This window comes from Phoca vitulina, unplaced genomic scaffold (genome assembly GCF_004348235.1).
Source record: "Phoca vitulina isolate PV1807 unplaced genomic scaffold, GSC_HSeal_1.0 scaffold12, whole genome shotgun sequence".
In the NCBI taxonomy this organism is placed as follows: domain Eukaryota; kingdom Metazoa; phylum Chordata; class Mammalia; order Carnivora; family Phocidae; genus Phoca; species Phoca vitulina.
In genome coordinates this window covers 26,060,948-26,077,905 of record NW_022589715.1, presented here as the reverse complement: position 1 = coordinate 26,077,905, position 16,958 = coordinate 26,060,948, and the positions used below count along the sequence as shown (strand labels likewise).

At 41.1% G+C, this 16,958-nt stretch overlaps 1 protein-coding gene across 2 annotated transcripts in view; it reads right to left on the bottom strand.

The window, feature by feature from the left end:
- Positions 1-267: 267 nt before the first annotated feature.
- Positions 268-16,958, bottom strand: part of CUNH2orf42 (chromosome unknown C2orf42 homolog) — a 28,203-nt gene continuing 11,512 nt past the window's right edge. For both annotated transcript variants that reach the window (XM_032410761.1, XM_032410762.1), the window contains exons 2-10: positions 15,966-16,247; positions 14,748-15,582; positions 13,933-14,043; positions 10,936-11,040; positions 8,675-8,779; positions 7,136-7,243; positions 5,651-5,751; positions 4,146-4,308; positions 268-1,866 (exon numbers count right to left, since the gene is read on the bottom strand). In XM_032410761.1, coding sequence (XP_032266652.1) covers positions 1,658-1,866; positions 4,146-4,308; positions 5,651-5,751; positions 7,136-7,243; positions 8,675-8,779; positions 10,936-11,040; positions 13,933-14,043; positions 14,748-15,570 — 1,725 coding nt within the window. In that variant the 5' untranslated portion in view covers positions 15,571-15,582; positions 15,966-16,247 and the 3' untranslated portion in view covers positions 268-1,657. The remainder of the gene's footprint in view (positions 1,867-4,145; positions 4,309-5,650; positions 5,752-7,135; positions 7,244-8,674; positions 8,780-10,935; positions 11,041-13,932; positions 14,044-14,747; positions 15,583-15,965; positions 16,248-16,958) is intronic.

The following is a 16,958-nucleotide window of genomic DNA, read 5'->3' as shown; positions in this document are numbered from 1 at the left end:
TGTTTCCTTAGGTGGTCTTCCTTTTCAGGCAGGCTCTGCTTCACCTAATTTTAATTTCTCCTCTTTATATCTATGCAAACCCTTTCTCCTTTAAAGCCCAGTGCAAGTTCTAAGTTCTCTGTGGACCTCTCTGGAGTCTCTTCAAGGAATTCCACCACTGCCTAAAGCATTGTGAGCTCTCCACACACACTAGCCCCTCAATCACACAGGATAGACACTTACTTTGCCTACCCGCCTCCCCCTTAGGGGCCCAGCTCCCCCTTTTACCAAAAATGCCTATTAGAGTCTTTCCTCTGGGTCTTTGCCCTTTGGATGAGAGACAGAGCAGAGCAGTCAGTCCTGCTCTAGTGTGGAAGGAGAAGTCACACTTTCAGGCACCTCAGAGGAGTCAGAATTCTGGCCAGAGGGAGCTGCTCGGTGCTGAGAGTGAGTGAAACCCCAGGAGAGACAGTGATGGGTCACATGGGCGAGGGCTCCAGGGTTCCTGAGGCCTAGTCACATCCCAGTGCCACCACACGACAGCTGTCCAGCCCTATTTTAGAGTCCATGAACCAGTCATTCATTCTCATTTTTGCCTGAGCTGGTTAGAGTTGGGGTTTTGTTACTTGCCATCAAAAGAAAACCAAGAGCCTCCTTTATATGGATTTTTCTTGTGTTCCCAAGGACAATGAATTACAAGGAATTTATATCAAAGCAACATGATAAAGTAGAAAGAACATGTCCTTTGCAGTAAAATGAAACATTATTTTTAACGCTGTTTCCAGCAAGATAACCTCAGAGAGGCTGTCTCTTTAACTTAAAAGAAGGGGTAATGCCTAAATTCAAAGAATAATGAGGACTAAATGAGAAAAATGATTGGGAACGTATATGAGAGTGCCTGGGACATAGTAGGCATATAGGATATGTTCATTCCCTTCTTTTCTCCCTGAACACAGGCTTCCAGTTCTGTGTCTTTCAATATCTCCATTCTGTGATCAATGAACTCAGCAATAGGAATTGAATCTTACTGTTAAACTTTTTTGAGAATAGAGAAGGAAATAAATATCAATGAAATAAGCAACTAGAAGCATTAGTTTGAAATGTCAATATTCCCTTGACACATGGACCTCTTTTTCCTATTTCACTATTACTTAAATCTCCCCAAAGGTTTATAATTTTATCATCAGGCCAATATGATATATACTTTGGAAAAACTAGTGACACTGTGCTTTATTTGAGAACAGGATAAAAGGGCATGACTGGAACTCTGTCAGGATGGTCCTTACCATTCTGCCCTAAGGGTATTAGTAACTTTCCAACACTGTTGGTGTAAGGCGGAGTGCTGCTTACTTCTTAGAGAATTAGAAAAAGGTTGAAACAAACTCTAAATGGGAGTCCTTGAAGAAGGAAAGTGAGCTGGTTTCCTTTTTGTTCTTTAAAAATTCTAGCTAGAAATATCACCTAATTTATAATGAAGACTATACACAGCAGCACCAAAAAGGCCATTTACAAGAGGAGTTTTTCTTCAAAAGAATCCACTCGAATGTGCTGAGAACTTGTATCTTAACTAAGAGCAGTTCACTAAGGAACAGGGCCATCTAAATGCCTAACTAGTATTTAAAATTGTCAAGGGGTGGGGATGTGCAAATTTAGCAGCAAAAGACTGTTTCATTTTGCCTCAAGGGAAAGTGATGGTGGTCAGAGGGGCCAGTTCCAAGGGCTGGTCCAGTGGCGGCCGCTGGTCTTGGTACTCTGCAACATGCCCATTTCGGTGGTGACCATACTCAAACTTGATCCGCAGCTCGCCAATCTTGGATTGGGGAAGGATATCTGGGATCCACTCAATGATGAAAGGTGTTGGCTCCTTTTGATCTGGGGAAGTGTTGCCTGAAGACAAAGAAAGAAATGAAAGAAAGAGAGAGATAGAGGGAGGGAGGGAGGAAGGGAAGGAAGAAAGGGAAAGCAAGCAAGCAGGGGGAGGGGAGGGAGGGAGGGAGGGAGGGAAGGAGGGAGGGAGGAAGGAAGGAAGGAAGGAAAAAAATACTGATTAGTATCATTCCAGAATTTGAGGATGGACAGATGTTACTCTGTTCAGGAATAAAAAAGAAGAAAAAAAATGAAAAAAAAAAAAAACCACAACAAACTAAGAGAAAAACAAGGAGAAAAACAAGAAGAATCAAGGGAAAGGAAAAGTGATTACTGGTATACGTATCCAAAAGAAAATTTCAGGCAGGGCGCCTGGGTGGCTCAGTCAGTTAAGCGTCTGCCTTCGGCTCAGGTCATGATCCCAGGGTCCTGGGATCGAGCCCATGTTGAGCTCTCTGCTCAGTGGGGAGTCTGCTTCTCCCTCTGCCTACTTTCCTGCTCTCTCTCTCTCTCTTTCTCAAATAAATAAATGAATATATAAATACATAAATAAAATTTTTAAAAAGAAAAAAAGGAAAACTCTGGTTAAAAAATGCTTTTGAAAAAATATAAAACACTAGCAGAATTAAAAATAATACAGTATAGCTTTCAAATATAGTATAGGCATCTGGCTGCTCTGTCAGCAGTGTGCAAATCTTGATCTTGGGGTCGTGAGTTCAAGCCCCATGTTGGGCACAGGGCTCACTTTAAAAAAAAAAAAAAGAAAGAAAGAAATTTTGACACATGTTCCGACATGGATGAACCTTAAGGACATTATGCTGAGTGAAATAAGCCAGTCAGAGAAAAGACAAATACTGTATGATTCTACTTAGATGAGGTACCTAAAGTAGTCAAATTAAGAAACACAAAGTAGAATGGTGGTTGCCAGGGACCAGGGGAGAGGTGAGAGTGGGGAGTTACTCTTTAATGGGTACAGTTTCAGTGGAGGAAGACAAAAAAGTTCTGGAGATGGATGATGGTGCTGGTTGCACAATATAAATGTACTTAATGCCTAAGAACCATACATACACTTAAAAAAATTTATATTATGTATGTTTTATAACAAAAAAAGTTAAAAAATAATGTTGAAAATAGACATGGAAAGCAGTTCATGATGTATTTTTATGTTAAAAAAGCAGCTGGGGTATGATCCCATGCTTTATAAATTCTTTTCATGCACAGAAGAGAGTCTGAAAGGATAGATACCAAAATCTAATGGTGATGTCTTCCATGATGCATGGGATTATAGGTGGTTTATTTTTCTCTTTGATGCTTTATAATGAAATCTATGACTTCTCTGTAATGAACATGTGTTACTTTTATTCTATTCTTTTTTTTTTTAAGGTTTTATTTATTTGTCAGAGAGAGAGAGAGCACATGCAGGGGGAGTGGGAGAGGGAGAAGCAGGCTTCCCGCTGAGCAGGGAGCCCGATGCGGGGCTTGATCCCAGGACCCTGGGACCATGACCTGAGCCGAAGGCAGACGCTTAATGACTGAGCCACCTAAGCATCCCACTTTTATTCTATTCTATTCTATTTATTTTTAAAGACTTTATTTTTACATAATCTCTACACCCACATGGGACTTGAACTTACAACTCCAAGATCAAGTCATGTGCTCCACCGACTGAACCAGCTAGATACCCCCTGTCATTTAAATCAGTTAAATTAATTACTTTTTGGAGAAAAAGAAAGAGAGAGCCTGTGCACAAGCAGGGGTTGAGGAGGGGCAGAGGGAGAGAAAGAGAACCCCAAGCAGGTTCCACACCTAGCCAGAGCTTGACGCCGGGCTTCATCTCATGACCCTGAGATCATGACCTGAGCTGAAATCAAGAGTCAGACGCTTAACTGACTGAGCCACCTAGACGCCCCGTAATATTATTTTAAAAGCATTGTTTCAGGGGCGCCTGGGTGGCTCAGTCGTTGGGCGTCTGCCTTTGGCTCAGGTCATGATCTCAGGGTCCTGGGATCGAGCCCCGCATCGGGCTCCCTGCTCGGCGGGAAACCTGCTTCTCCCTCTCCCACTCCCCCTGCTTGTGTTCCCTATCTCGCTGTGTCTCTATCTGTCAAATAAGTAAATAAAATCTTTAAAAAAAAAACAAAAACATTGTTTCAAAAGACACAAAACACTTTTTTTCCATGATGGCCTTTACAAGATGAATGAATATTTGTTTAAGGTCAAGATCCAAAGTGTAGGACAGTGCAATGCACACAGCTGACCCTCTAAGGAAGCTGCGCTATTGAAAACACAATTTCACTTACCAACTTTGAGAAAGGTTTTTAGTTCCAAGGGTCGCAACACAGGTTGCTTTTCTATACGACCATAGGTTTCTGCTATGCTCTCTACTTCCACTTTAGGGCATTTAAACAGCTCATAAGTCCCATCCCGGTTCTGGATAAAACTCCGAGTGATTTCCAAGGGCATCTGGACACAGAGACAATACCAAGAAAAGGTAAGAAAGGAAAAACTCAAAGTAGACAAACATTTGGATGACGACAGATCTTTTACTTATTCTTTTTTGTTAAGTACACTCCAATTAATTAAAACTTCCTCTTGTATTTTCAAGTAAATGCTGTCAACTGATCTGCCTTTTCTCCTTTACATCATTCACGGCTTTCCTTTTTCTTCTGTAACTTTAAGTTGAACCCCAGCCAAAGTATATACGAACAGAACCCCTAACATCTTCACAGCTATTCAACGGCTACTGGCATGGACTTGCTCTCCAGTCCGTTTTATTCCTCCCGCTGCCGCTCTGCCGGCATCATTCTCCTCCTGGAAGCCCCACTGATACTGCCTGTGGGGGACCTCACACCTGGCATGCTTCACACCATCCTTGGGACTCAGCCACACAGAACTTGGACTGGTCTTTGCCACTAAACAGCACGGTGAGCTTCTCATGGCCTGTTTCTCATCTGCAAAATACAGTTAATACCAACGCATGGCTGTGAGTCTGAATGAGGTGATGCAGGTAAGTAATGGCCAGCAGACCGACACGCCATGATTCTTAGCTCTCTTCCCTCGCCTCACGGTGCCTCCCTGAACCCCTGCTCTGGGCCAGAAACTGTCTCTGTGACACCAACATTTAAAGAGTTTCTCAAATGTCTTTAGTGCTAACACAGGCCTTTTCTAGGGCTCACAATTAAGTTCTATAGCTTCCCAACAACTTATTTTTTTTTCTGAATGTAACAACACTTTGCAATTAAGCTAATCTTAATGTATCCAATCATACTATGCTGAATTTTCTACATTAACCCTAAAATTTTCAGGATCTGCTTGAAAAAGAAAATGTTTAAAAATGTCTAATATTTCCCTTGCAAAAAGAATGCAAACTAACTAAGGGTCATTTCTCTAATGAGGACTAAATTGCAGTTTGCGGAGAAGCATTCAATTGTGCTGGGTTCACTGACTTTACAAATAGTATATCATCTCAAATTATTTATATACTTTCTAGCTCCCTGCCAGTTAATCTAGGGCTCACCATAGCTAGTAGGGGTTCGTTATTTAATTTACAAGAAAAATGATCTCTGTTTTCTGATCCCAAAGGCAGAGAAAAGGAATACTCTAACTTAAGATACTTTTTCAAGCCATAACCATTAAAATCATAGCACCAGACAGCTATGAATATTTCTGAATAATCTCTTAGTATGAGAAAAAGCAATTCTCTTTGGTGTCTATAACTCAAAGAACTGGTGCAAACGTATTTCTTGCACTTGTTTCTCTCTCTTCCCCTCTTTGCCCTCCTACTATTGTAGAAATACCCTCTTACCTCTGGGGTATCTAAGATTTGTTTAACTTGCAGGATATTAGTGATATGCCAGGTATACTTGGAAAAGGTTCCCAGTGGCAAGGCATCTTTCCGAACAAAAGCTTCAATGTAAAAAGGGAACATGATTAGACTACCAAAAAATAACATTCTCTTTCATTGTATATGTTATCCAGTTTCTAGAAAGTTCAGTGCAGTACTATCCTCTCCTTATAGAATCTCAGCACTTTGAAAAAGAAATTCTAGAGGCAAATCTATAATGGCTTTGGCAAAATGTGATAAATGATATGGATTTCTGCTAAATAAAGTCTCTGATGCTTCTTTGAGATACTATTTATTTTTGCTACCTTAGAAACTTATTTCTTAAACAAACAAAAAAAAGAAACATTTCTTTAATACAGCTACACACACTGGGCTCCATTATAAGATAGCCTCTTACAATCTCTTACAACTTTAGATATATCAGAGGTCAAATTATAGTTCTTAAAAGGATTATATGGAGTTTAAGCCAGTTAACGTGGTTGCCAATCTATTGCCTTGCCTGCAGGGTTATAAAGGGTTTCACCAAAGGGCCTGCAAAAATAGCAAAGGGATGGGTTAAAATTAATGTATTAGGAGGCCTAAAGTTTAACGTGAAAGAAAGAATCAATGCTGCCTCAGATAGATAAGCTGTGAAGACAAAAAAAAAATTTTTTTTTAAAGATTTTATTTATTTATTTGACAGAGACAGATACAGCGAGAGAGGGAGAGCACAAGCAGGGACAGAGGGAGAAGCAGGCTTCCCGCCGAGCAGGGAGCCCTATGCGGGGCTCAATCCCAGGACCCTGGGACCATGACCTGAGCCGAAGGCAGATGCCTAACGACTGAGCCACCCAGGCACCACAAGTTTTTGTTTTTGATACATACTGTAGTATGCCTACAAGAAGCCAGCCCAAATAATGATTAGAGCCTGCAATGCTTTTGTTGAAACGGGTTCATATCTAAAAATATCAAACTTCAGGATGCCTGGGTGGCTCAGTCAGTTAAGCATCTGTCTTCGGCTCAGGTCACGATCGCAGGGTCCTGGGATCAAGCCCCAAGTTGGGCTCCCTGCTCTGCGGAAAACCTGCTTCTCCCTCCCCCTCTGCCCCTCCTCCCAGCTCAATATCATGGTCATGCTCTGTCTCTCTCAAATAAATCAATAAAATCTTCTTAAAAAAATAAAATAAATTTTAAAAAATTATCAAACTTCTTGGTGGGCACCCTTATTGCACTTCATTGTTCTTTTACCAGGTTTGTGCTTTCTGAATCTTTCCATTACCCCTTACTGGAATAAGTATGGGGCCTTTGAGGAGGGTGATCATTATTCCAAGAGCTGACTGGCTAAGGCTTCATGCTCTGAGCATGTGACTCAAAGTCCTAATCCTGAAAATTCCACATGGTTTTTCTAAACATAATTCTTTAAGGTCAAGACATCTACTGCTATTCCCGAGGAAAAAAATCCCATACCTGTGGTGGAGTTGGGAAGCCGTTTCTTTGCACTTCCTATAGATATTCTTTGTTGCAGGGCATCGAAAAAGGACTGAGGAATGTGGAACACCAGTGGCTCTGGTTTGCCTACAGCAAATAAGAAGAAACTCATTTAGAGAAACTCAGTGGGCTTTCTGACGTGGAGGGAGAAGTGCAGGAAATGGAACTGGGTGGCAATAATAACTAAAACTGCCACGGAGGCTGCTTTATACAGAAGCAAAAGGCTTTGATTGACCTTTATGTGTCAAGCACTGTCACCAGCCCTACTCTTGATCCCTCATAATTGTAACAAATACAGCAGGCCCTTGTCATCCACCAAAGATAAAATTTTAAATCCCCTGTTTTGTAAACACCACCACAGCCCAGACCTTTCCCTTTAAAGAGTATATGAAAGGAAATGAGAACAATGAGGCTGAGTTGAGAAGGTAAACTTGATTCAGTCCTGCTCACTGTCCCCAGGCATTTGCTATGTGTGCATTCATGTCCAAGCAAAGTAACTGCAAGCTCCCACTCAGATGGTCTGGGCCATGAGCACTGCAGACCCCAAAGTCAGGACACTGTTTATCCAATAAGCATTGGCCTTTCTCTCTGAATATGATCTCAAAGCAGGCAAAATGTTTGAAAATACTTAACAAACCTCTTAAAGAAACTTGCAAGACACAAGGGTCAACAAAAAGTCAGCAGAAAGAGTGTTCAGGGGAGGGGTCAGAAGAGTTCAGACTTTTTCCTTAAAAATTATCCAAGCGGGGGGTGGCATCTGGCTGGCTCCATGGGTAGAGCATGCAACTCCTGATCTCAGGGTCATGAGTTCAAGTTCCACACTGGGTGTAGAGCTTACTTAAAAAATAAAATAAAATCAGGGTGCCTGGGTGCTCAGTCAGTTGGGCGTCTGGCTCTTGGTTTTGGCTCAGGTCATGATCTTGGGGTCATGGGATTGAGCCCCACATTGGGCTCCACACTCAGCAGGACATCTGGTTGGGATTCTCTTTCCCTCTGCCCCTCGGCAACCCCCTCTCTACAATAAATGGATAAATCTTTAAAAAACAAAAAACTGCCCAGTAGGCTAGCCCCAGCAGAGGGGAAACATCCAGAACCACTACCTGCCTGGATATAACTTAAGAGTGACTCTTAGGGGCGTCTGGGTGGCTCAGTTGAGCCTCCGACTCGTGATTTGGGCTCAGGTCATGATCTCAGGGTCCTGAGATTGAGCCCTCTGTCGGGCTCCATGCACAGTGCGGTGTCTGCTTAAGATTCTCTCTTTCTTGGGCGCCAGTCGTTAAGCGTCTGCCTTCGGCTCAGGTCATGATCCCAGGGTCCTGGCATTGAGCCCCGCGTCGGGCTCCCTGCTTGGCGGGAAGCCTGCTTCTCCCTCTCCCACTCCCCCTGCTTGTGTTCCTGCTCTCGCTATCTCTGTCTCTGTCAAATAAATAAATAAAATCTTAAAAAAAAGAACTACAACACAATTACTTTAATTTCTCCTCCTTTCAGCAATAGCCAAGTCAGGTGACCAATACTTACCATCAAACTGATAGTGCATGGTTTGATGGATGCGTTCTGTGACGCTGGCCAGCCAGTCTTGGAAGGATAAGGTCACTTGTGCCTCATCCAACAGCTGACCGGAGGCTAGGAAAAACAAACAAAAAACTTTTCAGTAACTTTTATCTTTTTTTACAGAAACAACAGTTAGCTGAAGATTGAAAAAGCTGAGGATTTTATACAGAAAAGGGCAATAAGTTGAAATTCAAAGAAATTTAGATACATTAAGTGAAATGGAAGATTCTATGTTTTTGTTTTGTTTTGTTTTAAGAATCCTTCACCCGAAGTGAAAAGCTGTGGAGATACTAATGGGTTTAAGATTATTAACCATAGTAAGTTTGCAGCCTTTCATCAACATTAAACTGCAAATTGAAGCGGTGTCTGGCTGACTCAGTTGGTAGAGCATGTAACTCTTGATCTCGGGTTGTGAATTCAAGCCCCATGTTGGGTATAGAGATTACTTCAAAATAAAATCTTTGAGGGGCGCCTGCGTGGCGTGGTCGGTTTTGACTCTTGGTTTTGGCTCAGGTCCTGATCTCAGGGTCATGAGATCAAGCCCCACCTCGGGCTCGGCACTCAGTGTGGAGTCTGCTTGAGACTCTCTCTCCTTCTCCCCCTCCTCCCTGCTCTCTTTCTCTCTCATAAATAAATAAATCTTAAAAATAAATAAATAAAATCTTTGAAAAGCAAAATCAAATCTCTGGAAAAAAAGTCAGCTGCAGATTGAAGAATAGCCTTGTATAATGGCTGCTTTAGAGATCTATAAATCAGGAGATAATGATGCCGTAGCTACTATTCATTTGAAACTAAATTCTCATTAGGTAAATGTATATAGCGATAATTTGGGTAAAAAGCTATTTTATTCTATTTTATTTTTTCTTTGCACCAAAGGAAGTAATGTTAAAAATCTTCTAACTGGGGTGCCTGGGTGGCTCAGTTGGTTAAGCATCTTGCTTCAGCTCAGGTCATGGTCTCACGGTCCTGGGATGGAGCCCTGCATTGGGCTCCCCACTCAGCGGGGAGTCTGTTTGTCCCTCTCCCTCTGCCCCTCCTCCTGCTCATGCTCTCTCCCTCTCTCTTAAGTGAATAAATAAAATCTTAAAAAAAAATCTACTTGATATATTTTTTTAAGTTCAAGTCATACATATATATATATGTGTGTGTGTATATATATATATATATATATATATATATAAGATTTTATTTATTTATTTGAGAGAGAGACAGAAATAATGACAGAGATAGTGAGAGAGAGCACAAGTGGTGAGGAGAGGGAGAAGCAGACTCCCCGCTGAGCAGGGAGCCCAACTGGGGCTCTATCTTAGGACCCTACGATCATGACCCGAGCCGAAGGCAGCCACTTAACCCCTACCTGATATTTTTGATCACACTCCCTGACCTTCTGGAACCTAAATGTTCCAGGAACATTTATTCCTGGACTGTGTAAGTTCTTAATTGGTTAATTATAATTTGGTCTTGTATTATTTGCTATTTATGTACTGGTCTTGTCTTCAAAACCAGAGTATGAGAGCAGGAATGATGTCTGGTTTTTAATCACCCAGCCATAATATATGAGAGTTAAGAAAATGTTGATCCCCAAATGTATAAATTTAATTATTCTGACTAGAAAGGTAAATATGTAAGTTATGTTCAAATTAAGTCATTTTGTCTCCTAACTTCAGAATGATACCCATGCTACTGCTTTTACATGTTTTCAAACTTAATTTTTTTTAACACACATTGACTTTTATTTATCATTTTTAAAAGTAATCTCTACGCCCAACGTGGGGCTCGAACTCACGACCCTGAAATCAAGAGCCGCATGCTCTACCGACTGAGCCAGCCAGCACCCCCAAATTTATAACTTCGGAGAACAGATTATATTTGTCTTTCTCAACAAATATTTATCACTGCACAATTGTAAAATATGTTTCTTCTTCAACTTTGAGGCTCCATACCAACTGCATGTGGGTAATAAGCAACAAAAGGAAAATATCCTACAGAACATGTGCTGCCAAGACACGAAGTAACTTTTGCTGCATTTGTTATTTAAAAGACACGATTCAGTTTTGAGTAGGATTGGAAGCCAGTGGAACAGAACAGACCTCAGCCTCAGTGCCTGCTCCTGTTTATCTTAGCACTCTCTGGGGGATAACATGCAACATTTCTTTCCATTATATCGCTTTGGGCTTCTTTAGGATGATTTCCACCTCTTTAGCCTACCCTGGGGAAGGGAAACTTACCCTGCCTTTTTAATGAAGAAGCAACCACAGGTTTTTTCAGGCCACCTTTCCTTAGATGACTGCTCACTGCATCCTGAGACAGTAGTGAACTGTTCGTCTGTGCACCTAAACCACAAACCATTACAGTGTTTAATAACATGTCTGCAGAAGAGAAATTGATTCAATATTAATTTCTGAAGAGTCTAAAATATAAAAAATCTTTGTTAATTTCTAAGTTAGCTTCAGTTTCTAGAAGGAATTAGCATTAGACTTTATACATAACATTTTAAGTTTCATATGCTCTTTACAGGAAATCGGGGTGTGGGTTGAGGACCTAGAAGTGAAAAGAAAAAAAAATTTGCCCACTGCTCCCACCTCTCAGAAAATCACTATCAATTTTCTGATGAACTATTGTCTCGTGTGTGTGTGTGTGTGTGTGTGTAAATAGTTGATTTTACTTATTTTGTGATTTTAAGTAACCGTGATTGTACCAGGATTGCCAAATTTAGCAAAAAAATTCTGAATTTCAAATAAATAGTTTTATTTTTAATATAAGTATGTTCCAAATATTGCACGGGACATACTTATACTAAAATTATTTGTCTGTATGAAACTCAAATTTAACTGAGCATTGTTTTTTACCTGAGTTATCTAAACATTTCTTTATAATTCTTGTTTAGATTTTATTTATTTATGTATTTGACAGAGAGAGAGGCAGCAAGAGAGGGAACACAAGCAGGGGGAGTGGGAGAGGGAGAAGCAGACTTCCTGCTGAGCAGGGAGCCCTATGCGGGGCTCAATCCCAGGACCCTGGGATCATGACCTGAGCCAAAGGCAGATGCCCAACAACTGAGCCACCCAGGCGCCCCAATAATTCTTTTTTTAAAAAAAAGATTTATTTATTTTAGAGAGAGTGAATATGTGTGTGTGCACGGGTAGGGGTAGGGATGGAGGGAGAGAGAATCTCCAGCAGACTCTACGCTGAGCACGAAGCCTGACACAGGGCTCAATCCCAGGACCCTGGGATCACCACCTAAGCCAAAACCAAGAGCTAGACACTCAACTGACTGAGCTACCCAGGCACCCCTATAATAATTCTTTATACTAATTTTTATAATTCTTTATAATAATTTTTAATGGCTGCCTGATATTCTATCAAGTAGCTTTATCATGGCTTATTTAACTATCCCTAGTTGGTTGTCTCTTACTTGTTTCTAATTTTTCAATATTATAAATATCTGGAAAATGAGTATCTGTGGACAAAATGTTTTTCCTGTATCAAGGATTATTTTCTTATAAAAGATTATTTATAATCCCCCTATTCACACACATGCACACACACATTCTCTCTCTCTCTCAAATAAATAAATTGGGGCGCCTGGGTGGCTCAGTTGGTTGAGTGTCCGCCTTCAGCTCAGGTCATGATCCCAGGGTCCTGGGATCGAGCCCCGCGTCAGACTCCCTGCTCAGCGGCGGTCTGCTTCTCCTTCTCCCTCTGTGCTCCCTCTCTCTCAAGTAAATAAATGAAATCTTTAAAAAAAATAATAATAATAAAATAAAATAAATAAATCTTTAAAAAAAACAATTATTTAGAATCAGATCTACTGAGTCAAAGGATAAGAACTTTCTTTTTGGGGGCACCTGGGTGGCTCAGTTGGTTGAGCATCTGCCTTCGGCTCAGGTCATGATCCCAGGGTCCTGGGATCGAGCCCAATGTCGGGCTCCCTGCTCAGTGGAGAGTCTGCTTCTCCCTCTCCCTCTGCCCCTCCCATCTGCTCGTGCTCGCTCCCTCTCCCTCTTTCAAATAAATAAATAAAATCTTTTAAAAAAAAAAAAGAACTTTCTTTTTGAATTTCAGGTTTTCTTGGGAAAGACTAATAAGTAAACATTTAATGACAATCTCTGCTCTATATTGCTGCAGAATTACTTCTTAAAAACAGAAATACCGGGTGCCTGGGTGGCTCAGTTGGTTAAGCGACTGTCTTCCGCTCAGGTCATGATCCTGGAGTCCCGGAATCGAGTCCCGCGTCAGGCTCCCTGCTCGGCAGGGAGTCTGCTTCTCCCTCTGACCCTCCCCCCTCTCATGTGCTCTCTCTCTCATTCTCTCTCTCAATCAAACAAACAAAAAACCCAGAAATACCCACGTCACTTTGTTTCTCCATCTTTTTCCAACATCCCAGCACCAAAACTCCTGTGCTCATATGACCATCTGACCCACCTCTAAAAATACTCTACCCACAAAAATGTTTCTACCCACATGTGTGGACTGGAATATTTTTCTTTTGTTTAGAGTCTAGGTCTTTTAATACTTATTTACTAGAACAGTATTTTCATATTGATTTATTTGACTACTTAACTGACACTGGTACATTTACATTCAAAAAGAAAAAATATACATATGGTGCCACCTATTGAAAATGAAGCTAAGAAACTACACTCTTTTTTTTTTCTTTAAGATTTTATTTATTTATTTGACAGAGAGAGACAGTGAGAGAGGGAACACAAGCAGGGGGAGTGGGAGAGGGAAAAGCAGGCTCCCCGCTGAGCAGGGAGCCCGACGCAGGGCTCGATCCTAGGACCCCAGGATCATGACCTGAGCCGAAGGCAGACGCTTAACGACTGAGCCACCCAGGCGCCCCAGAAACTACACTCTTAAATTAGTTTAGAAAATATAATTAACCTTTATCACAAATTTCTAAAAACACTCTATGGACGAAAACTTCATTACACTGTCCTAAGGCAGATTAAGGTGTAAGACTAGTCCAAATGTTTAAGGGCTAAACAACATATACAATAATAAAAGTAGAGTCTGGTTAGATCTTATACTTGGCCAAAAGAACCAACTCTTAGCTCCACTTGACAAAGAATCATCAGTGGACGATAAAACTTTTTTTAAAAAGTTAAAAAACATAACAAACACTATTTCTGTATTTGCTAAGATTCAGTGAAACACATAAAATAGAGTAAAACAATCTCTAAAGAAACACCACTGAACAAACAACCCAAACAGTTTCTCACCGGGTACTTCCTCCTTCTTCCTCTTCTTTGGCTTAGAGGCAGTAGACTCACAAGCTGTTACTGTCGATTCTGAATGGCAACCTAACTGGGGCACAATAACCTCTTTAAGACCTAAAATACAACAGATTTCTTAATTATTAATACCATCTAAGAGTAAGTATGGGCCCCTGCCTAGAGAAAAATTAATTGGTAAAAACTAAATTATGGAGTGATTGCCCGCTTTAAAATAATTTCCTTTAAAGAACTCCCCAAGACATAGGTTTTTGTTCATGGATCATTAACACGATAAAAGACTTTACAGAGAAATAAAACTAAAAAGTTGGGAGCTACTGCCAACTAAAGATCATTAAGAAATGAAAATAAAAAGCATCTACAAGATAAAACTGTTAAAAACCACAACAAAAGACTTGCTGTAAATCTTTAAAGATATTTTGAGCAGGTACTAGTTTTCCTCATCTTCAAAGATAAGAAACAAGCAAGCAACCCAAAATAAAAGGGTTTTTTGTTGTTGTTGTTTATTCTTTGTTTTTTTTAACATAGGGTATCTGTGAAAAAGTTAAAAAAAAAAGGCAAAGCAAAGCTAACTTTTGCTAGATTCATTGTCTCAGTAAAAATGCCCAAGTCTCTTGATCATTAATTTCAACCAACCAACCTTTATGCAAGTGTGCTGACTGGGATTAAAAGAAGGAATGCTTTTCATTTGAATTATCTAGCAACTGCTTCTGAAGGTTGCTAGGACAATCTCCAAATGCCATCAGTGGAACTCTTTCATTGCCATTTTAGAAAAACAGTAACTGTGTCAACACACCACCTACCGCTGGAATCAAAATTTAGGAAGTCTGAGAATTCCTGGGCCAATGTCTCGTCACTGGCAAAGGCACAGATGCAAGCAAAGAAATGAATACATCTCTGGGCCACCTCATCCTTGGAGGCGTTCGACTTGTGAGATTTCAGAGCCTGGCAGGAGCAGAAGAACCGGCGCTCGGGCAAGCTTTTGGCACTGATTTTCTGCACAAAGGATGTATGCAAATACCCCAAACTGTGCTTCTGGCTCGCCTTGCATTTCACCACCAGGATGTTTTTAGTAATCCTCTGTACGAGGGGACCTGTGGGTTCCGTGGCCAGTTGCCAGATGGTTTGCTTGGTTTCTGGGGAGGCCTGCATTGCATTCAGGACCGAGCTTTTCAGAGTCAGAGGGGTGGCTTCTGCCTGGCAGTTCACCGCCAGCTTGATGTGCTGGCACTGATTTTCCACTACGCCCTGGGTGGCAGCTTTCAGGCATGAGGGGACATGACACCGTCCGGAGCTCAGCTGAGTGATGATTGTCCCGTCCACCGTCTGGATTGTCGTCTCTGACACGCCTAGCTCCACAAAGCATCGGTGATCGGGGCCCCGGTCTCTTTGCCGCACTGAGTAAACCTGCAGATCGGAGCCTGTGATGATTTTGACAGCTTCAACACTGGGCTGCTTCCGTGCCCCGTAGCGGAATATGGTTCCACATGTCTTGTTCTTGCAGCTCAGTCCCCGGGTTCCATTGTATGTGCCGCATCGGGGACACTTTCTGATTCCCCTCAATGTGGCCTTCCCCAAATCAGACAAGAAAGCTGGGACTTTAGTCCTCAGAGAGTTGGGTTCCATTTTTCAAAGGCCCTAGAAAAAGCAATAAGCCCATCAGCATGAATATACATTCATACACACACATACACGAAGTTAAAATCATTTATGATATTTAGTACAGAAAGTAAAATGTAAAGAGGTTAGCTACCATTTTCAAATTGTACGCTCAAACAGAACATTCACTTAAGCCATCAAACAAAAGTGAAGGAACCCTTGCCTTTCATATCATATATTTTTAAAATCCTAATATAATAATTAAAGCATTTCTCTAGGCTCAAAACGGTTTTATACAACAACGTAGATTAGTTAACCTAATTTTTACATGCACAGATGTTTAATCTGAACAAGAACTGGAGAACAGGAAAGATGAATTCTTTCCTTTCCACCATTCCCCACAAAACCCGGCACAATCCTACCTGAATCAGCTGCCAGAGCATCTGGAAAACAGTGTAACCTGAATTCGTAAGACCTGAAAGGTGTTTCATTAGTTTGTGATGATCATAGAGGACAGGCAAAGACATAATCATTTGCAGAGTAAATGATACTGTTTAACCCAAAGTCTTTTGAAGTTTGAACTCTATGGTGTAACAATGCAGACATTCTGCCTCCTCCTTCTTGGCCGGCCAATGGCAAAGCTCCTGCCCAGTGTTCCGGAGTCAAAGAAGATTCCCACTGCCCTAAGTGGAGATCCTGGCAATCTGTAAGTAAGACAACAAAAAATATTAAGGTCATAAAAATAGTATGATTCTCTCCTCTTAGAATACGAATCCAAGTCTTCTGCACATTATTTGAAAAATATTTGACAGCAATTGTTATGGAAATGGTTGTTTCGTACTTCCGACTTAAAGCAGGTAAAACAGTGCTAATGTCATTACATCGGTAGCTGTCAAGAACACCCAGAGCCATGACATATAATTGGCCAAATACTCATCCTTCGCAATAATAATGCGTTATATTTTAGAGTGCTTCATGCTTTTCAAAGTGCTTTCACATTATTTCATTTGAACCTCACAATACTAGTACCTCATTTGAGCCAAACAACCACCATGCTTCACATGAAAATTAAAAAGTTAAGTAACCTGGGGCGCCTGGCTGGCTCAGTCAGTAGAGCATGTGACTCTTGATCTAGGGATCCTGAGTGTAAGCCTCACACTGGGCATAAAGAATACTCTAAAAAAAAAAAAAAAAAAAAACCAATAAAATGCTAAAAAAAATTTTGAGGGGTGCCTGGGTGGCTCAGTTGGTTAAGCCTCTGACTCTTGATTTCAGCTCAGGTCATGATCTCAAGGTCTGAGATCAACCCCCAAGTCGAGTTCCGTGCTCAGCCGGGAGGCTGCTTGAGATTCTCTCTCCCCGTCTCTATCTGCCCCTCCCCTGCTCATGCTCCCTCTCCCTAAAATAAATAAATA